This window comes from Hyla sarda, chromosome 8 (assembly GCF_029499605.1).
Source record: "Hyla sarda isolate aHylSar1 chromosome 8, aHylSar1.hap1, whole genome shotgun sequence".
Lineage (NCBI taxonomy): Eukaryota > Metazoa > Chordata > Amphibia > Anura > Hylidae > Hyla > Hyla sarda.
Window position 1 is genome coordinate 108337767 of NC_079196.1, and position 23349 is coordinate 108361115.

The 23349-nt window shown below is 41.7% G+C and overlaps 1 protein-coding gene across 2 annotated transcripts in view; it reads right to left on the reverse strand.

Moving 5' to 3' along the window:
• Positions 1-282: 282 nt before the first annotated feature.
• The window catches only part of KLF7 (KLF transcription factor 7), a 166977-nt gene continuing 143910 nt past the window's right edge, over positions 283-23349 (reverse strand). For both annotated transcript variants that reach the window (XM_056534543.1, XM_056534544.1), the window contains exons 3-4: positions 20956-21079; positions 283-5008 (exon numbers count right to left, since the gene is read on the reverse strand). In XM_056534543.1, the coding sequence (XP_056390518.1) occupies positions 4957-5008; positions 20956-21079 (176 nt within the window). In that variant the 3' untranslated portion in view covers positions 283-4956. The remainder of the gene's footprint in view (positions 5009-20955; positions 21080-23349) is intronic.

Here is a 23349-nt window from a genome sequence, read left to right on the forward strand (position 1 = left end):
AACATTTATTCCAAGCATAGATCAACGCGTTTCAGACCCAAAACGGGCCTTCATCAGGACAGAATGCTTCGTCCTCTGTTCCCTAAGGAACCGGCCTCATGGTCCCTCCGTTGTTCTTGGAGCAGCAAGAACAGCGGAGGGACCATGAGGCCGGTTCCTTAGGGAACAGAGGACGAAGCATTCTGTCCTGATGAAGGGCCCGTTTCGGGTCTGAAACGCGTTGATCTATGCTTGGAATAAATGTTATCTTTTATGGAAATTGGTCTACTTTGTTAGGCTGACTATCTCAAGGAATCTGGCGCTTGGAATAAGTTCCGTTTTTGTTTCTTCTGCTGCCTACATCAAGCAGATGGGGAAAACATGTCTGCCATTAATGTATGAATCCCTGTGGATAGGTAATGCATCAAACACTATTAAGACCTATGTATATCCTGCAGATTGCAATGAGCTATCATAGGTAGCCATGACTTTATGAATAAATTCAATAGATACTTTTCAAACAGGGTTTAAAATGACTGTAACAGTCTTTGGGTGTATTCCAATCATGTATGCAGAACATAGATTACAAACAAAAAATAGGAATACACGTGCATTTAATGCTGCACAGATGAGAAGAGCATAAGCTATCCCACGCTTCATGAAACTTTTCCTATGGATACTATTTTTGCAATCTGCTGCACAAAGCCATGAAGCAGCCAAGAAAATGAATCATAAATATTAAAGATGATATTGAGGTGTGTGAGCTACGCAGCAGTGAACCAATGCTTCTGTTCAAATCCATTTCACTTCAGCTATAAAGTAATTCATGATGCCCAACACAGGATAAACTAGGCATAGTCAAATTGGCCATCATATACTGACACAGTCATTTTCAATATTGCTCACAGATGGTGTATCATTGTGACATAACAGAACTGTCTTTTAGGCCTCATTCACATCAGCGTTGTGCTCCGTTGTTAGAAGTTCCACCTAAATTACAGGACTTTAGCAGAGAAAACAATACTGCAAGCAGTAATTTTTCCCTGCTAAACAACTGACACTTGATGGAAACCCGACAGACCCCATTCAAAGTCATTGGGACCCATCAGGACTCGGCGGAGTATGTTGTACTCTGAACCGTTCATGGTTCATTCAGCACAACAACAAAAAAAGCCAGAAGGATATTCAAAGGAAAGGAGCACAACACTAACATGAACTTAGCCTCAAACTTTTTAAAATAATGTCTAGAACATGTTACTGTGAAAACATGAAAAGGACTAAAACTTGCATAATAATATTCAGGATCTTTAGAAAGTGTTTCTTATTTTCAATCATACTAAAAACATTTTGTTTGTTTTTTGTATCAAATTAGAGCTTTATTTTCCGAAATTCAATTAACTAATGTGCTGAAATTAATTTGTTATATATTCCCTACAGCTGTCAATCCAGAAATATGAATATATGAAGGGAAATTGGTCCACTATTTGTCTATTATAATTAGAGGGAGCTGATACTATTAGGGTTATTCCGCTCCCCAGCATCCGGAATATTGAGTTCCCGACGCTGTGTGTGGGCTTCCGTGTTCACGCCCGCCCCCTCGTGACGTCACGGCCTGCCCCCTCAATGAAAGTCTATGGGAAGGTTGCGCGACGCCCCCTCCCATAGACTTGCATTGAAGGGACGTGACGTGACGTCACATGACAGGGCGTGATGTCAAGAGGGGGCGAGGGTGAACACAGAAGCCCGCACACAGCGTTCGGAACGTAAGTAACCCTTTAAGTGATAAAAAAATAAGGAAATTCTGCTACATTATCCACATAAAAGGGTGTCCTGAGTTTACAAAAAAGATCTTGCTGTTTTTTTAGAAGCAGAACCACGCCTCCCCCATGGACTGCGTATGGTTTAGCTGCTCACTCCAGTTCAGGTAAATAGGAGATTTCTGCAAAACCAATACAACCCAATGGCAAAAGCAGTGATTTTTCTCTGGGCTTCATGTGGGCTCTTGTTACAATGGATTTTAGTTTTGTGTTTTGCACGCAGTAAATTTGTGGAATTTAAACATTAAAGGCAATATTTATGTTTATGACACTTACGGGAAACCTTGACTGCAATTTAATATTGGTAACATATATGGCAAAATAACATTCATAAGCTGTCCACACATTGTAAAAATAAGAGTCAGACCATAGTATAATTCAGTTATATGATTGCAGCGATCTTTTCTACAGTATTTACTCAGGATTTTCATTCTCTTTGTAAATACAGAAATGTATTTTTAAAATATTTGATGGCCTAAAGCAGTTAAAGTGCACAATCAAATGTGCACCTTCTGCAGTTGCTTATCCCTAACATTAAACAAAGAATCCTCCACAATTTTGTGTTATTAAAACCTACGCAAGCATTGGGGTCAATACTGATCTGTATAATCTTACTCTAAATAGAGCTCGAAACAGTGCTAAAGACCCCCCCTCCCCCAATATAAAATAAACAAGTTGCAGTAATGGCATTAAAAGATATATTAGTTTCCCCATTCATAAAAGTTGCATACCCAAAAGGTACACCGAGCTGGTGGGAAGTGTTATTTCCTCTTCTCTACATGCTCCTCAGTCAACCATCTGTGTTACAAATATGTACAAGGAAGGTATCTCCTGAAATGCACTACACAGTAAGAATGTAAAGTTTTATGTTACATTGTATGTGTCAATGTTCCTTGGTTTTTACGACAACATTAAAAATTCATCAGAATGGCCACAACATTAAAATATGTATATCTAGTATGCAGAAGCAGATGACTACAAGGATTGTCGACAAGCAGTGCTTCAGGTATTGTAAGTACATTGCGATTTTTAAATCTTTGGAATTAAACTTTATCTTTTTATTCTCTTTCTTCTTCCATCAGATTCTTAGGAACACCTATAATCTTGTTATGTTTTGGTCTCAGGTCATACTAAAATCAATGAAATAATAAAAACATATAGACGGTGAAAGAATTATTTTATGCAGGGTCCACGTCTCATTTTTTAATAGAAGTTTGAAAATTGTTTAGAAAGAAACCAGCGGGGTCGATCAACGGAAATTCTTGACCCACTGGCATCTTTAAGTTTAAGCCTTAAGTGCCATGGATACTCTTTCATGTATCAATCTTTTCCTTTGAGTTTTAAGATTCAGATATTTAAGGTGTTTTTCTATTTTTTGTTTTTTTATGACATATTTTGTTTTTGATTTTTTTTTTACATTTTTTTTCTTTTTTTTTATTGTTTTTTTTTTTTTTCGTTTTTTTTTTGATTAACAGTCAAGGAGTCAAAACAAGTTAAAAAGATGCCAGCCGGCTGGGGTAAAAGAGCTGCGTTTATGTGGACAAAAGTAGGACCAAATGTGCAATTTTACTAGCTGCTTAGGGGTGGTCCCAGAATATACAAAATATACAACCTGTTCCCCAACACACCTACTTGAATTGACCACTTGATATGGTACGATTGGCAGTCTTTGGAGCAAAGACCAGAGACAACAGACTTAAATAGCATGTTAATAGATACTTTGCTGTTTATGCACTTATGGGAAACGTTTACTATTAACTATTGATTTTGTTACCAGCAAAAGGTCTGAAAAGACCTGTACTCTGTAATATCTGAAATAACCCTGTGGAAAATTTACCAATAACCTGGCTAAATCCTATCAATGACCTCAGTAAACAAGAACGTGTCTGCTTCATGAGTCAGTAGTAGGGCAAAATCAACTTGCTTAAAGTTTCCTCCATTACCCAATGTTGTGTGATTTTATATATTTGGCTTTATGTTGTTGACACTCAAAAGGTAATATTAAGTACAAAAATGCAGCTGCTCTGGAAATAACATCAAGTTTCTAACTAGTTATATTGTTAGGAGAAGTCAATGATCAAGCACAAAGTTTGGAAAGTTCAGTAGGAGAAGGCTTGTCGCTCATTAGATGATAGGAGCCAAGTCTAAGTCGCTGGTCCATTTCGAGCAAAAACTGTCCAGATGGAGATCCAATAGTTCACCAAGATACTTGTTCATGTAGCGCATATAGTAAAAGCTTATGAAAAAGCCTTTCAAAAAAAAAAAAAAAAAAATGGGGAAATATCAACTGAAAATTTTATAATGGAAAGGTTGTTTAACTTTTGGAAGTGCACACACTGGTGGTGGGGTGCTCTAATGCAACAGATAAGCTAAATCTTTACTCAAAATCAGTGGCTTATGTAAGTTCCTAGTGCATATGATGTGCTACAGCCAACAGAAGTAAAAATAAATTAGTTAGGAATTGAGTGCTTCTCCATCCATATGTCTTTCTTAAAAATAGATCTAAGAATCGCATAAATGGTTGAGTTGTTCTATTCCACCAGTCCAGTGCCAGTATGGCCTATGGCAATGAGCCTAAAAAATGTCAAAGCTCCATAATGAGGCAAAACCAGTGGAGAACACTTGACAGAATCTAAGTAGGTCTAGAACGTTTCTTTCTAAGGAGTCTTCAGTTATGAACCAAAAGGCTCGAATTTGGTTTCCTAGATTGAAATCCATTTTTTTTTTCATTTTCCCTTACATTACATATTATAAGAAAAAAATAATATTAGTGCTACAACAATGCAACTCGAAGGAGGTTTCCTAGCAGCTTCTGAGCTTCAGTAAAGTGAGTTCATCAGAGCCCCTTAAGATGACTGTTCTCCTGCTCTTCATTTCCACAGCAGGGCTTCAAAACACCTGGTACTGTATGTAGTTGTTTCCAAATCCTCCAACTCTCCACCTCTGTGCATCTCTTTCAGTCAGGCTGGAGGGTAAGGCATAACAGACAAATATATTGAAACGTGACGGTGTATGGAGATTTGATATGGATTTTTGTGTACAGGGTTTTACATGTAAAAGTGTTCACTATATCCTGTAATTCCATGGACAAAATGACAAGTGTCCACTGCAACCCTTGGTCCTCAGAAGGCAGAAGAGCCATTAACACCTCAAAATGTCCTTATATATGCCTCTTCATATGCAGGGCAAGGTGGTCAGACCTGGAAAAGCACCTACAAGAAAGCAGATTATTAAGATATTTATTATAGATATCTCTAAATAAACAATTGTCCACCTATTAAGCATCAACAACCTACATTTACACTCAAAAGCAAATGTATTATGTATGAAAAATGTAGGTCTTGACATTGTATAATGTATTTGTTTTTGAATAGAAATATTATTTTGTAACATTGATAGCAGATATTGTAAACTGTCAATCCAGTACCACTGCAAGCATGTTGTCATAGCCCAGGTATAACAATAATAATAATAATAAAATATGTATTCATCTTCACCTCCTCTTCATAAGGACCTGAATCCTCCTAAGCGCCACCTACTTAATTCAAGGCAACATGTGGTGAAGCAGCCACACTATAGCTGCCCGCCCTCCTGCTGCTACCTAATTGCATGGAGAGGGTAAAAGGGTTTACAGAAGGCCTGGAGCTTGCACCATATGTGCTTTTTAGTATGTGTGGTGAGCTGCACTGTGACCACCCTAGGGAATACTGAGTGTTTATGGAGGGTCGAAATGATGTATGGAAATATTAAACTGTGTTATTTTTCTAACCACAACTACAGACAACAAAAAGGGACAGATTGAAATAAGGCATTGCTAAAAAATAAAGGACAGGCACTTAAACCCTTTATGCTACGTGACATATGTATACGTTATGGGTGAAGGTTTCCTTATGCTTGCTCATCGCTATATACATCACAATAATCTCAAATGTATTGCCATTTCATTAATGGTAGGAGTGAAGCTAATATACACAGATGGGCTCCTCCACAAGTGCAGGAATCAGAAATAACTCCAATCTTAGCAGTTTAACCCCCTCCTCATCTAATTGGCTAGACAAAGGAAGAAGGCTTTCTAAGTCAACCCATAGGCCTCCTTGGTGTGTATACTTGCAGCGCATTTTGTGAGCGATCCAATGATCACTTGGTTAAGTAGGGTATTAAAAAAAATATATATTTAAAATATTTTTAAGATTTTTTCTTATACATTGTTTTATTATGTAAAAATGTACTACACAAAAAGTAAAACAATAAAAAAGCAAAAAATATTGAGTACTGTCTGATTCCTAGTGCCCCAAACTATACTACCATCACCAAATTTACAAAAATAAAAAATGTTAAACAATATAAAAAATAATGCCTTTTGGAAAGCAAAGATGAAAACATTGAAAGTAGAAAGAAATCACTATGTCCACAAGGTCTGAAATAGCTGCACCTTGAAGGGGTTAATATCTGCAGCTTTCAAAAGGTGACAGGCTAAAAATAAAAATAATTTGTAGGACACATCAAAATTGACATTTCTAACCTTTGGGTTGCCTTAGGGAACTGCACTGCATTGCACTATGTACTTATAGGGGTTTTCCAAGCTGGCATTAAATAAAGCACATATTTTGTAATTTTCATGTGTTGAAATCTAGTCCCCAAGTGGCAACCTCAGGAGCCATGGCTAATGGATCTGCACTGATGTTGTTCAGGATCTCCTTCCCAGAATTTTCCTGAATTACTCAAAATAATTTCTTATACCAAAGTAAATAGAGATGTGACTGAAGTAGAATTGTTACTTAAATAGAAAACTTAAGAGATACAAAAGGCCTCCATCCTGCTCAATGAATGTTCCATAAATGTTTTATTATGTATTTACCTTTCCTCTACCCCCATCCCTGCCCTGAGCCTTCTGCTTCTTCAGAACCATCTGTTGAGGATCCATTAGTCTCAGTCTGAAAGCTTCCATATCCTTAATGTCCTCCCAGATAGACTGAGTTCCTCAGGCATTGCTTTAAGGTCTCTGGATTTTCTTTTTCCTCTTGCAACTAATGCACTTTATTTCATTAGGACAATTAACAGGGTGTCGACTTCTATGTTAGTTGGACAATGCTGACAATACAGAGTATGTGCTCTGAATTTCAACAGTGCTCACTACAGTTCTTAGCTGTAGCTGGCACAAGACTATACAGAATTATCAGGCAATTGTCACCATTGACGGATGCCATTTAACTCATTAAACATTTAAAAAAAACTAATTGAAAACTAATGTAAATATAAATTATTAAATATATTTTACGTATGTTTCAAGTGTGCATTTCTCCACATTATCAGTGTAGTATCAACATTATTACACTCATTTTCTTCTAATGCCCGTAAGGATTCTAAAATAAAATGAGCCACTTGGCTTCTTTCTATATAAACAAAATTTACACTTTTAGTAAATAATAGGTCTGGCAAGGATCAGAATTTTTTTTACATTACTGGTCTATCATTGCCATTTTAGCCATGGCTGTCAATTTTCCCTATATGCCTTTATGTTATGAAAAAGCGCCATTCTAGAGCTGTAGAGAAATCACAATGACAGGACAACATGAGAGAATTAAGTTAAAAGGGTATTCCGCCGAAAAAACATCTTATCCCCTATTCAAAGGATAGGGGATAAGATGTGTAATGACCAGTGGCGGGACAGTCATCAGATGCACAGAGCTAACTCTGCTCCGTGCTGGATGACTGGCGACAACAGCCACTACGCCCCCTCCATTCATGTCTATGGGAAGAGGCATGGAGGCTATGTACTAGCTGTCAAGCCCCCTCCCATAGACATGAATGGAGGGGGATCCAAGCTTCCGTATTCCAGACGCCGCTGCTGCAGGCCCGGAGATTGCAGGGGTACCCAGCAGCGGGACACCTGTGATCAGACAGATAAGATGTTTTCCAGCGGAGTACCCCTTTAATTCAACTTTTCCCCTTTTAGGACACATATAACGCAAAGGAATTTTTAACCAGTGCTCAAGGTATTGTACTGTATATACATTGACTATATCTTCAAAGAAATAGAGCATAGTTAAAAAGTTAGGCCTTCTGGTGTATTATATGTCCTTCCATCTAATCTGTGTAAGGTATAGTACTAAGTATGTTTTTCTAATATGTAATGGAGTGAAGGTGTTTATTTTTGGCTGGATACAGTTATGTGAAAAGCAGAGCCCAAATAGGCGATAAGTGTTGACTAGAGATGAGCAAATCGAATCTGACGAATCCGAATTCATTACGAATTTCAGTAAAAATTTGATTCATTAAACTCCATTTAGTGTGGTCCAGGCTATCTAAAATGGCAGATCCACATGTGAGGACATTAGGAAAGTAATCCTAGAAAGGCGGGAAATCCTAGAAACATGCAGCATGCAGCCAGTCACCCCTGTGATGTCAGAGCCCTATATAATCGGCAGCCATACTGCGGCCAGTCACTTCAGACTTTCTTTGCAGAGAGATAGATAGGGACAGACAGCGCTGTGTGTTGGCCAGAAAAGCTTTTTTCCAGCAATGATTCACCTCCTAGTCACATCAGTGTTCTGATGTCAGCAGTGGGTGTTGCACAGAAAAGCATTCTTACTACAGTGATTCACTTCCCAGTCACTACAGCATTCTATTGCAGAGAGACAGAGAGCAGTGTGTTGCACAGAACAGCAATTCAGCTCAAGCACAAATCCTGCCTAGAAGCACTGATAGGGAAGGGAGTGAGATTGAGCGAGAAAGTGCAATTTTGGGAGTAGTACACAGCGACTGTGTGCTGCAGCACTGGTGTGTACTGCTGGTGTTGTACACAAATACTTTTTTAAGCGTACTGTAGCGCATTGTCCTCCCCTCATAAGTGCATACCACATACATACATTAAGGGGGGTACTGTTTTGTTCCTGTTAAAGTCACAAGGGCCTAGATACTGTGAAAGGCCAGGCAAAAGTACTCACCGGCTGGTGTTGTACATAAATACTTTTTTAAGTGTACTGTAGCGCATTGTCCTCCCCTAATAAGTACTGCATACCACATACGTACATCTAAGTTATGTACTATTTTGTTCCTGTTAAAGTCTCAAGGGTCTATATACTGTGAAAGGCCAGGCAAAAGTATACACCTGCTGGTGTTGTAGACAAATTCTGTTTTAAGCGTAGTGGAGCGTATTAAACTCCCCTCATATACGCACTAAGTATGTCAGACAGAGAAGTGCCAGGATATGCACAGAGGAGTGGCAGAGGCCTAAATTCATCAGGCAGCGGTCGCAGCAGACTAGGGGCTAGTGGCAGCAGGAGTCGCAGCGAGAGGCCTGAGCTCCTGGTAGCTGACCGACAACAGGAAGAGCATCTTGTCTGTGCTGCGACATGGAAGCCTGAGCCATGCGCCCTGCATGGCACACATGTTCAATCTGGTTGTCAAGCAGATCCTGAAGTGTTCCCACCATCTTTACAATGGGAAGGAAACTTTGCATGCACTTCAGCCACTCATACACCACAAAGCACACCCTCCTTGAGCTGCAGCGTCAGAACGGCATCCCCCAACATAGTCTGATTTGCGATGTTTCCAACTAGGAACTAGAGGGTTATGAGGAAGGCGAGACACAGGACCAAGACACACCATGGCAGTATGCAGTGGAGATGAAGGCAGGGAGTCCCTCTGAGTCACTTGCACAAATGGCACAATGCATGCTCACTTGCTTGCGTAGTGACCGCCTAATTGTCACAATTTAGCAGTGGGATGACTTCTGGCTCTCCACCTTATTGGACCCTCCCTACTGGCACAAAATGGGGGCCTTTTTCACACCCACTGAGAGGGAGGACAAACTGTCCTACTACAGAGACATCCTACGTAGTCAGTTGGCCGATGCCTATCTGCACCACCGTCCATCCTCTCGCAGGTCTGACTCGGGGGGCCCTCTGCGCTCACTTTCCACTGCCATGGCTGATGGGGAGGGTGGGGTGGCAGGAGCAGTACCAGCTCCATCAGCAGCAGCCTGAGTCTACAGTCACTGATGAGTAGCTTTCTTCACCCACATAGTGAAGCAACTCATCAGCAGCAGGTAGACCTGGAGCAGGATCTGAACCAGCAGGTGATGGCATACATTGATATGACCATGCCAAACTTGATTTGTGGCTACAACTAGCAGAGTTTGCCCTGGAAAAGCTGTCCTGCTTGGCCAGTAGTGTGCCATCAGAGCAGGTGTTTAGTACGGTGGGGGGGCCATAGTAACCCCAAGGAGAACTTGTCTGTCCACGAAAAATGCAGAGAGACTGACCTTTGTGAAGATGAATCAGGCATGGATCATCCAGGATTTCCACCTACCAATGCCTGATGCATCAGAGTAGATTGACCATGATGCCACACCAACACTTCAAAAATATAGATAGTGCAAAACATGTTTAAGGTGCTGCTCCCCAGTTACAGACATTCCTTACCATCAGATCACAAGTAAGTATTGAGGATATGCATTAGCTATAACTTAGCTTGTCTTAGGATAAAATATATGTACCTACACCACCAAGTATTGATGTGATTCAATGACCTCTAAAAGGTGGAAGGGAACAACGTATGGTCCATTGTAACCGGTGGAGCTAAAACTTCCCCTGTAAGGCCCTACTCTCGCATTATTAATTCCCTTCTTGGCAAGTGTTACCCCCCCTAAAGAGGGCAGCTCCACACAAGATCTTCCTATATCCCCCTACGAACACTGCCATTTGCCAGGGTTTTTAGGTGGAAATAGAGAAAGTTTCTTGTGTGGGGCCACCCTTTTTAGGGTGAGTAACACTTGCCAAGAAGGGAATTAATAGGGCGAGAGTAGGGCCTTACAAGGGAAGTTCTACCCCCACCCGTTACAATGGCCCAATACGTTGTTCCCTTCCACCTTTTAGAGCTCGTTGCGTCACATTAATACTTGGTGGTGTAGGTGACACATGGTATTTTTTGCACACCTTTCATTTTGTTTGATTTAAAAAAAAGTGGGTCCATATATTTTATCCTAAGCATATTATTAAAAGTTAAGTTTTATGTAATGCATATCCTCAATACTTACTTGTGCACACTAACACTTTTACAAGAGAGACCGTTTTCTTCTGCCTACCTGCCTCAGCTATTATTCTGATTCTGCCACCCACCTAATGCAACACATCTGATGCCAATTTCTCCTTTTTTCTCCCACCTTCGTCACGGGGTACTGGTATTGTCACCCACCACACCACTCTGTCACTGGGTAACTTTCAGGACTCCTGATGCAGCTGCTGCCACCTCCAGGCTGTCTCATTCTGCCACCATATGTTCTCCTCATGCTGATGCCACCTCCAGGCTGTCTCATTCTGGCACCATATGTTCTCCTCATGCTGCCGCCAAATCCAGGCTGTGTCATTCAATTCAGCCACTATATGCTGCCGCCAACTCCACGCTGTGTCATTTAGGAACTATATGGTCTCCTCATGCTGTCGCTACCTCCACGCTGTGTCATTTAGGCACTAAATGGTATCCTCATGCTGCTGCCACCTCCCTTGTGTCATTCAGACACTATATGTTCTCATCATGCTGCCACCAACTCCAGGCTGTGTCATTCAGCCACTATATGCTGCCGCCAACTCCCGCTGTGTCATTCAGGCACTACATTTGTAATGGGACATGGCAGGTGGTGGATCCTCTGGGCCTGTGTGGATGATGACGTAAGCCGTGCCTGGGAGTGGAGTCTAAGGTGCAGCCGGTTTTCATCAGAGTGGCAGGCGGCACCCAGGTCGCTACCCCTGGCATTACTCGTCCACACAGGTTGCTGGGATGTGACGTGGCACAAAAGGAAACTGGCAACACATGGTTAAGGTAGCAGAAGGTCAGGGAAGGCGGCACAGGTGCAGGTTCAGGACAGAATAAGGATGAGGAACACGGATATCAGGAACACAGAAACACAGAATGCTTTCTCTAGGGCACAAAGGCAACAAAGATCCGGCAGGGATACAAGGGAGGAGAAAGAACTTATAACAAGAGCACAGGTGAATACACTTAATTAAATTAGTAATGCTCCTTTAAATGTAAGAGCTCTGGTGCGGGCGTGCCCTAGAAGGAGGGGGCACGCGTGCCGGAGCTGTGGGAACAGAAATATCAGGGAGGTGAGTGACAGGCTGGGATTCGCATGCAGCGCCTCCTGCGAAGCGAATCCCAGCCCCGCCAGCAGCGGGGACATGACAAGAGAGGGCTCACGGCCAGCGAGTCTGCCCGGAGCGCAGATGTTACATATATGGTCTCCTCATGCTGCTGCCACCATCACGCTGTATCATTCAGCCACTATATATTCTCCTCATGCTGCCGCCAACTCTAGGCTGTGCCATTCAGCCACTATATGGTCTCCTCATGCTTCCACGAACCCCACGCTGTGTCATTCAGGCACTATATGGTCTCCTCATGCTGCCGCCACCTCCTCCCTGTTTCATTCAGCCACTATATGGTCTTCTCATGCTGCTGGGACATTACCTAAAAATGTTAATGGTAGCACTAGCTACCATAAATCTACAATTAAAATGTGAAAATGTATCTTTAATCTTAGGGATAGTGAGGCCCTATGGTCTCATCATGCTGCTGGGACATTACCTAAAAATTTTTATGGTAGCACTAGCTGATCTTTTCTATTGTGAGGCCCTATGGCCCCGTCGGGCTGATGCCACCTCTAGGCTCTGTCATTGTGCCGCCATGCGACTCCTTGTTAGATTGAGTTTTGTGGTCATACAGTATTAGTTCAAAGTAAACACCGGGACATTAAGCTTGGGATTCTAATATAAATCTTAAATTAAAATTTAAAAAAATCGAAATCTTTTCAAGACTGATGCCCTATGGTCGTCGACGTCATAAATTACCTGTGTAATTACCACAAGAATCCAATGAAACAGCTTGGAGCAATAACAATGAACCATAACTGATTAAATGAAACATTCGCACTTTCACAGTCAGGGGGCGCTGAGAGGCAAAGTGTTCTACACGCCTACTGAGGATCTTTGTAGGCCAGATATAGCCGTTTTTAATATCAATTCGCCGTAAATAAATTCGGACCAGACCAAATTTTTTCGGAAAATCGTCCGAATCGAATTTTTCAAAAATTCGATCATCTCTAGCGTTGACCCATCCATAGATAAAATGGGTCCACCATATGCTTGAATGGATAAAAGAGTATTCTTCTGACTGCTGAATCAGCCATTCAAAAGGATAATTAGACTTTTTCTTTAAAGAATGGTGTGCTATTTGTTTTTGGCTATTTTGTCTGTTTTTGCCTATATTGTTTTTGCCTATATTGTTTTTGCCACTGAAGTATTTCCTAGCATGGTTCCTCCCATATGTAAGCTATACCACAAAAAAAAAAAAAAAAAACAATGCAGAGGAAGCTAAAGGGCTTTTTGAATTCAGACAGTGGAAACACTATACATTGTTCTACCTTAGAAAAGAAGGGACATGTCAATTTTTAGAGCAATTTCTCATGAAAGCTCCCCCTGAAATATAGAAGAGCTTTTAAAAACTGCATGAAAAGTCTAACCTAAATAAGCACAATGATTTTGAGATGGTCTTTTCAGTGCACATTTTTGCCTGTGAAATTTGCTGATGATATGCTTTGCTGCAATGTGATAAACAATGTCCCTGACTTCTTCCACTGTGTGAAAGAAAAAGTGGAGACATTTTTCCACAACAACCAATCATAGCTCAGCTTTAACTTAACCAGAGCTCGTTAGCTGAGCTGTGATTGGTTGTTGTGGAAAAATCTCTCCACTTTTCCTTTCACACAGTTTGATAAATATGGGTCAATGGCTAAGGACTTGACAGATATTTAGGTGACAGTGGAGACTGGACATCGATGAGAGGTCCAATCACTGGGACCCCTACCAAGAGACAAGTGATCCCCATTGTTGTGATCAGTATGGGTTCCAGTGGTTAAAAATCCATTGTCTGGATACCTATCTATCATTGGATGATGATTAATTGTCCTCTTAAGGAAATATAGTAAACTGGGCTGCATTTTTTTTACACCCATATAATACATAGTAGCATAAGTGCATGTGCAAATTGTTTTTTTTTTTATGACATGGTACATTTATAATGTTCTACTAAATTGCAGAAAAGTTGTGGCTTGGTGTTTTCAAATGCCTCCCTGCAGTCTGACATTTGATAAAGATAATGGTTTTATTACTTAGGAGCAATGAAGGATATTACTAAACAAAATGCACTATATTCTTTTGCAAAACGTGTCACAAAATAATAATGATAATGGGAGAGATTTATCAAAACTTGTCCCAGAAGAAAATGAACAATGGCACTCACCAGGTAAAAAGCTTCTTTTCTTTATTTCATCATAAGGTGCAGGTATACATTCAGCGTCTTTTCCGTCCGCACCGGGACGCCAGTGCGTTCAGTTGACACCGGCTACAATTGTTTCATGCAATCGCGCGTTTCAACAGACCTTCCCACCTTCCGTTCTCCACACCTGTTAAATGCACACTATCCAGGTGACATCGGGAGCAGGAGGAGTTTATTAAGACAAACATTTCAAAAACAAGTTTAGAAAAACAACATTTTAAAACTACAGTTTACAAAAAGATCCCTAAGTAATTTCTGTCGTTAAACCCAGCAAGATCTTGAGCATTTGTTTTCAAGATCCATCAGGTTTCATATTCCCGTAAAGCTCTCACCATATCATTACCTTTTTGCAGTGTTAACCGTTTGATTCCCATTAAGCTGAGGACCTTAGTGTCACCATTATGCGTCTTGCTTACATGCTCTATTAGACGGGGTGAATCTTTTCCCGATTTAATGGACCAGATATGTTCCCTAAATCGGGTACTTAGTGCACTAGTTGTGCTGCTGATGTAAAACTTGCCACAGAAGCATACAATTGCATATACCACTGCCAGTCTTACAGGAAATAAATTCTGTAACATCTTTTGTATGACCCCCGACTGATACAGTTTTTCCCGCCACAAACTGGGCACCACTTACACCGTCCACATTGGAAATTACCTTTCGCTGCCATTTTGCTCAACCAATTCTCTATGTTTGTTTCTTTAAATCCACTGCTTACATGTTCATCCTGCAAGTTCCTTGTCCTCTTAAAAGTTACCTGGGGTCTCTGCAGTCTAATAGGACCTATTAATGGATCTCTTTCAATTATGCCCCAATTTGCTACAATAGCTTTTTTAATGTACTCAGACATGGGGCTATACTTGAAAGAGAAGCAAAAACGCTCTTCCGCTTTTTTGTTTTTTTTGAAAGTGTATAAATGGGCAAGGAAAATCAGTAGGTTGGAGCTTCTAAAGAAAAAAAGACAGGAGGAGCGTTTTTGCTTCTCTTTTAAGTATAGCCCCATGTCAGTGTACATTAAAAAAGCTATTGTTGCAAACTGGGGCATAATTGAAAGAGATCCATCAATAGGTCCTATGAGACTGCAGAGACCCTGGTAACTTTTAAGAGGACAAGGAACTTGAAGGATGAACTTGTAAGCAGTGAATTTAAAGAAATAAACACAGAGAATTGGTTGAGCAAAATGGCAACGAAAGGTCATTTCCAATGTGGACAGTGTAAGTGGTGCCCACAGTTTGTGCCAGGAAAGACAGTATCAGTCGGAGGTCATACAAAAGATGTTACAGAATGCATTTTCTGTAAGACAAGCCACGTGGTACTTTATATGCAATTGTATGCATCTGTGGCATATTTCACATCAGCAGCACAATTCGTGCACTAAGTACCCGATTTAGGGAACATCTGATCCATTAAATCGGGCAAAGGTTCGCCCCGGCTAAAAGTGCATGTAACCAAGGAGCATAACGGTGACACTAAGGTCCTCAGCTTTATGGGAATCAAACGGTTAACACAGCAGAAAGGTAATGATATGGTGAGAGCTTTACGAGAATATGAAACCTGATGGATCTTGAAAACAAATACTCAAGATCGTGCTGGGCTTAATGACAGAATTGACTTAGGGATCTTTTTGTAAACTGTAGTTTTAAAATGTTGTTTTTCTAAACTTGTTTTTTAAAACGTTTGTCTTGATAAAATCCTCCTGGTCCTGATGTCACCTGGATAGTGTGCATTTAACAGGTGCGGAGAACGGAAGGAGGGAGGGTCTGTTGAAGTGCACGATTGCATGAAACAATTGTAACCCGTGTCACGTAAACGCACTGGCGTCCCAGTCCGGACGGACAAGACGCTGAATGTATACCTGCACCTTATGATGAAATAAAGAAAATAAGCATTTTACCTGGTGACTGCCACTGTTCATTTTCTTCTGGGACTGTATTTGAAGCAACTGCTATTCTTACAGTAGAGCACAACCATATTAAATTTCCCTGAGACACGCTATAGACCGCAGCAGGAGGGGCCAATGCCGATCAATTGTTTTCTATTACCCAAATCTTTATCAAAAGCTGTCCAAAGGAAAAGTTGCTGAGTTGCCCAGAGCAACCAATCAGATCGCTTCTCTCAGTTTTCAGAGGCCTTTTCAAAATGGAAAGAGGCAATCTGATTGGTTGCTATGGGCAACTCAGCAATTTTTCCTCTGGACAGGTTTTGATAAATCTCCCCAATAATGAATGTACATTCCACCTCTAGAATATATGCAGCCGCAGGACTGGTAAGATTCCTCCTACCTCTTAGTAGTATCATTGACCCCTATCATTTTAGAAAAAAAAATAAACAAGTGACAAGCTTAGAAAAGAAGGGACATGTCTATTTTCGATGTAGTTTTTGTAGCTCCGACTGAAATCTAGAAGAGCTTTTAAAAAGAGCATGAAAAGTGTGCCGTCCGGCTCCGCTACCCCGGCCACAGGCCTGCGTCAACCAACCGCCATAACTACAACTCCCAGCATGTCCTCACTGTAAGGGCATGCTGGGAGTTGTAGTCTTGCAACAGGTAGTGTGGGTGCAAGATGCGCTGGGGCAAGAAGAGCAGTGGCAACAGGGTGAGATGAGTGGAGGCGGCAGGGTGGGATGTGCGGCATCTCCCCCCCGGCCACCGCACATCTCCCCCTGCCGCCGCCGCTCTTCTACCCCCACCACCGCACATCTCACGCCGCTGCTCCTCTTCCCCTGCCAACGCTGCTCATCTACCCATGCCGCCGCCGCACATTTCCCCCTGCCGCCACTCATCTCCCCTGCCTCTGCCGCTCACCTCCCCCTGCCGCTGCCGCTCATCTTCCTCTGCCGCCGCTCATCTCCCCCTGCCGCCGCTCATCTCCCCCTGCCGCCGCCGCTCATCGCTCATCTCCCCCTGCCGCCACCACTTATCTCCCCCCCGCCGCCGCTCATCTCCCCCCGGCCGCCACTCAACTCCCCCCATCCACCGCACATCTTCCCTTGCCACTGCTCATCTTGCCCTTACGTTGTCGCTCATCTTCCCCTTTCCCCGCCGATGCACATCTCCCCCTGCTGCCGCCGCACATCTCCCCTCCACCACACATCATGAGCGGCGGTGGGGGGAGATGAGCGGCAGCGGGGAGTTGATGAGCGGCGGCAGGGGTGAGGTGTGCGGCAGCCGGGGTGAGAAGTGTAGCGGCCGGGGTGTGATGAGCGGTGGGGGAGAGGAGCAGCAGCAGGGGGTAGATGAGCGGCGGCGGCCGGGGGGAGATGAGTGGTGGCGACCGGGGGGGAGATGAGCGGCGGCCGGGGGGGGGAGATGAGCAGCGGCTGGTGGAGATGAGCAGCGGCCGGAGGGAGATCAGCAGCAGGCGGGGGGAGATGAGTGGCGGCCGAGGGGAGATGTGTGGCCTTTATGCAGCTGTGATTTCATATTTCTGGATATGAAATCCCGCTCTCCAAAGCACATTTTGTAAGCTAAGTCCGGGCTGGCTTACATGTACACTGCTTTCTTTTTGTGCAACTTTCGCACTTAATAAATCCCTGACCACTGCAAAGTGAAAACTGAAATTTGCTTTGGTAAGCTCTTTTGTCATTTTTTGCTTACAGCCAAAAGTCACACAAAAAATTGCTTAGGCGCACATGCGACTTTTTGTGCAACTTTTGTAAACCAAAAAAGCTCTAAATCCCTTGATAAATCTCTCCCAATATGGTTTTAAAAAATATCTGAAGGAAACATAATTAACAGTGACAGAAACTGACATGTCAAGCCTGATATAAGCTGTGCATATGGACAGTTGGCACAGTGTATGACCGCACATGCTGGTATATCATCTGAGGGGCACAGGATTTTCTGCACCATTTGATATATTTTAAGCATAATTACATGACTGGTACAACTTACTTTGGCACACTCAGTGGTGAATATTGGCCAGAATAATATATGTAGGCAAGGAATTAGAGTTGTTCAGCATAAAAAGCTGCTAGAGCAAACAGTGTTCTGTGTAATCACTGAATGAGAAATTCTCCCAGAAGTCAGTGTGGTAAATGTGAATATAAAGCAACTAAATAAAATCTCTGTCATACTTGAACAGATAACACAAAAATCCTTACCGTAACTCACAAAATTGGTAATTACATAATAATGAGAATCATGGTATAAACCTATATGTAATAGAGGGGGATGTTATCTATTGTGGAGCATGTCACTAAATAATACGATGTCACGGGAGGGAGGGAAGGCCAAGGCTTGGGAAGGCAGGATGTTCACAAAAACACATTTCCTTGCAATCAAAGGCAAAAACTGCCTTCCTGTTTCCTGACCTGTTATTTTGCCAGTAGCTATAAATATAATGGTGATTCTATTACAGACATTTTCCTGGCCTTTTCTTTTAATGCTACTCCTGGGTTCTCTGGCCTGATAACTCATCTTCCTCAGCCCTTTTCTAATGCGATTAAAAGCACATCTTTATTCAATAACGTTGACAATAGCCTGACCGAGGCTTTGCTTGGCCTGCTAGGCCTCAACAATCCAGCTTTCATAAGATGATAATGTCAGGGCTGTCAATTGTAATTATTGCAGCACTCTGTTCCTTTCACCCTTCCACTTCCCATCCCCGCACAAGAAGACTTCTACCTTCTGGGAGACTTCTTGCTGTTCAGAGATGCTCAATAATGAAGACGGCATTTTAACTAGTGGACTGCACTTAAAGTATTAAATAAAAAATGTCTATCAAAACCAATCTCAAGCGGTTTTACATGTTATAAACCATATAAAATGAGTAATGTAGAATTAAAATATGTGATGTCAGAAGTGATATAAATGGAAATAGTGTTGAATTATATGAAAAAATACTTAATAATTAAGTAGATATCATTAGTATAGGATAAAGTTGTTCCGTCTGCTAAAGCAATACATTGACATAATACAGAGTATAACTAGCTGAGTATTTTCTACATATACTTGATTCCAAGAAGATGTTTGCCTTAGGTATTGCAGGAGTGACTGCGTTGGCTCTGTCTCCTAGGCTCCCATATTCCGTGCGGAACCCTCTGCTATGAAGCATCTTTCCATTTAAAAAAAATGAGCCGCGCAATTTAGCTCCTGTACTCTATGCAGGTAGATAAGATCTGCAGAAGATCAACTCTTCCTTGAGGTTGGAGACATAGTTTTAACTCTTTCTGGCTCCAATGCCAACTAAACCAAGGACTAAACACCTCTGTATATGGTGATGTCATCCTAGTAATGATCTATGAATGCCATGAAAATAAAGTATGTATACAAGAAGGTAGCTCAGTCTAGAGTGATTAAACAGATGTGCAACCTCTGCTGCATTTATTGATCTGTTACTGTGAGGTGTTAGGATTAGAATACAAAAAAGCATACAGGTATGGTCCACTTATCGACACTATCCCCAACAACATGGAACACTTACTTCACATGATTTACAATTAAAAGTGTATTCCTATCTAATGAAGTTATCCCCTATCTAGGGGATAGAAGATAACAAACTGACCAATGGGTCCCCAACCACTGCCCCCCCCCCCCCCCCATGCCCAATCCAAGAACAGGGAATCAATAGTGCCCAAGATGTATGGAGATGTATGTATTTTCTATGGGTAATATTTACATTAATTACTAAACCCAGCAATGTTCGGTGACCCCATAGAGATTGAACACATAGGTGTTCTATTCATTCCTCATTTGTTCACAGGATCAGAAGAAATACCATTGGTCGGACTCCCAGTGATGAGCTTGCAATACCCTATCCTTTAAATAATGGATAACGTCCTCAAATGGGACTACCCCCTTTAATGCAGTTGGAAATTTCAACATATGTAAAGTAGGACTGGACAGTATACCGGTTCATACCGAATATCGAAATTTTTGTGCTGCACGATATGAATTTTAACCCATATCGCAATGCCGGTTTGGCCCCTCCCCCTCGAGAATGAATGAATTATCAGCCCAGCACTGCGCTGTCCCTATCGGGGGAACTAATTATATGTGACCCGCGAGCGCTGTTCTGCACCCCCCCCAATGAATTATCAGCCCAGCGCTACTACTCACATGTGTCACCCGCAAGCGCTGCCCTCCTGTTCCTCCTGTATGTTGCGGCCACCGGCGCTGACACTCTATAGCAGTGGTCTTCAACCTCCAGATGTTGCAAAACTACAACTCCCAGCAAACCACTGCTCTATACTGTATCCCTATGCCCTGGCTGCAAAAGGTAAACAAAATAAACTTTAACTCACCTTCCCCGTCGGTCCGGACTTGCTTCCCAGGGAATGGAATGTCGGAGAGCCTTCAGCCTATCACCGGCCGCAGTGATGCTCCGCCTCGGCCGGTGATAGGTTGAGCCCACTGTTATGTAAGAAGCCGGCTTCTTACATGACAGTGGGCTCAGCCTATCACCGGCCGAGGTGGAACATCGCTGTGGCTGGTGATTGGCTGACAGCTGTCCGACGTTCCCGTCCCCAGCGTAAGGCCGATGTCGGAACAAGCGTTAGTTTATTTTGTTTACCTTTTGCAGCCCGTGCATAGGGATGCAGCATAGGGACACCACACAGTATAGCGTCAGCGCCGGCAACAAACAGGAGGATGAGAAGAGCAGCGCTTGCAGGTGACATGAGTAGTACCATGATGGGGACAGTGCAGTGCTGGGCTAATAATTAATTTTTTTGGGGGGGAGGGGGGAATACCGTTATATACCATGGAACCGCCATAAGTTACAAGAATTTGGCCATACCGCCCAGCCCTAATGTAAAGCTCAGAATAATATTACATTGTAAACATTTTCGATGCAGGTGTCACAGCCATGCTTAACCTTACCTGTCACAGTGGTTGCATTTAAATGGCTTTGCCCCTGTGTGTTTCCTGTAGTGCCGTGTAAGTTCATCACTCCGAGCAAAACGCCAATCACAACCTTCCCAGGAGCACTTATATGGCTTTTCACCTAAAAGACAGACAGCATATATAAATGTATTTTAGAAAAGTAAACTGCAAACCCTTATTTCTAATAGTATTTTTGCACACACTTACTTTGTCTAGGTACATGATATCTCCCAAAAAGCACTGATGTCATAGACAGAAAACAAAAAAAAATGAAACAAAAATAAACCAAACAGAATGCATGAATGCAAAAAAAGTATTGTACATAGAGCTACCAAAAGAAGAGTTACTAGAGGAACATTACATTTAATAGGGTTTATGCTATATAAGGTAAATGATCAATAAATGCATCCATTCCCTGGTGACCAAGCTAAGAAGCTTGAAACCTTATGTAAGGTCACCTTTGATGGTTAATTATCTTCCAATGGTATATTAACACAATGACCGGCCTGAGAGAATGTCGTGTTCAGCATTACAGGGAAGAAAATGTGATAAGTGACTATTATTAAAGGGGCTCAGTTTTAGTCTTCTGCACATCTTGCCTCTGAGTACAATTCCCATATTATTTCTAGAAAGAAAGAACATTTCATGGTGATTGTTTTAAGTGTTTAATATGCTGGAAATCCATGTATGTAACTGTACATTTATGGGTGAACAAGTATTAAAGAGGCAGACAGTGCACCATTGCTAGAACAAGACAAACAGGATTTTTGCCAACATCATTAGGCAGTAAAAGCTGATCTGTGCTGGATATAGCAGAGCATAGCACAAGCTACCTCAATGAGAACATTTTTAATTGTGTTTCCTGAAATCGCACTGCTTCTGTAATCCTTTTCTTGATAATTAGGTTATTTTTGAAGCTAAAGCAAGGTTTTCCAGTTATCGCCTCCCGCTTCATCATAACACAGAAGTCTATTAAAAAAAAAATCACTTTTTTTTTAACGCTACATTTTTACAAGCCTCTTGCTAGCTTCACACATTTGAAGTGACTTCTGCACACTTACTAAAGAAAAGTGAAAAAAAGTAAGATCTTAAGTAACTTCAGATGATCTGGCAGGTTTAACAGCATTATATTATTAGATGCAGTTCTAAGCTCCAAACTTTTATTCCTCTATGTCAGTTCTTTGACATCTCTCTTATTACCCCAGTTTCCAAATGTCCCTCACTCATTGTACTCCACCAATGCTAGTTAAATGATTTTACAAACTATCAGTCACTAGTCAGTAATCAGTCACTAGTCAGTAATCAGTCACTAGTCAGTAATCAGTCACTAGTCAGTAGTCAGTCACTAGTCAAATATTTCCATTTTAGTTTTTTCCTGTGCTGGTTAAACTCCTGGTTATAGCTAAAAATACTGACCAAATAATGGTTAAAATGAACTCCAAATGAAGGCCAAATCGAGCATCAGACAAGGAGGGTGCGTGAACGATACAATAAGCCATGATTTCTTAACAGGTAAAACAAACCAATCATCTGCTGATTTCTGGCCCTAGCCCTATTACACAGGGTTATATCGGCCAGTTTGGCGAACAACTCCGCAATGAAATGGGGCTCTTATACTCTAATGCACATCTGCCTATTTACATTAATCTTTGTTTTATTCCCATGAACACTTGGACAAGTTGCTATAAGGACACCTAATTATTGGAAGTAAAAAGATCAGGCTTTCCATCTCATTAAGCAGAAAAAAACAAGCAACATAAAAATGGCATATAATGAGCCTTTTCTTGAACCTGTGAAGTTTTCCACATCAAACAGTAGCCCATGACAAGAACAGTAGTTGTTTTCTTTGGTAAATCTCAATAGTAAATAGAAAAAGAAAACTTGTCAGCTAATTTCTTGGTTGTGAACAGGGCCACCTACTAATCCTCTCAACAGCTTTTGAAACTTGGACAGCATTATTTAGGAGTCTCGAGTGACAAATTTGTTTGGGGGGTGTGCATCATTCTTCCCAGCAGGACATGTTGACCAGTCTATAGGCCATGTTGCTACTAATGGATAGTTAAGCTGATTTCTGGAAGATCATTTACCCACGGCAATTGCTTGTAATTGTCTTTGGGATGCTAAAACTTCCTTTTTTATAGCTACTTCAGTTGTAATGTGTTTCTAATCTCAAATCAAAATAGTCCCCAAGGTGCATGTCTAATTCATTCTTTTGCATTTCTCTGTCAGATAATCCTAGATGGTCACTAACAAAATCCAACATGTAGAATACCGTATTTTTCGCCGTATAAGATGCACTTTTTCTTCCCCATAACTGGGGGTGAAAAGTTGGTGTGTCTTATACGGCGAATACACACACCTATCGCGGAGGTCCCTGCGGCTATCAACGGC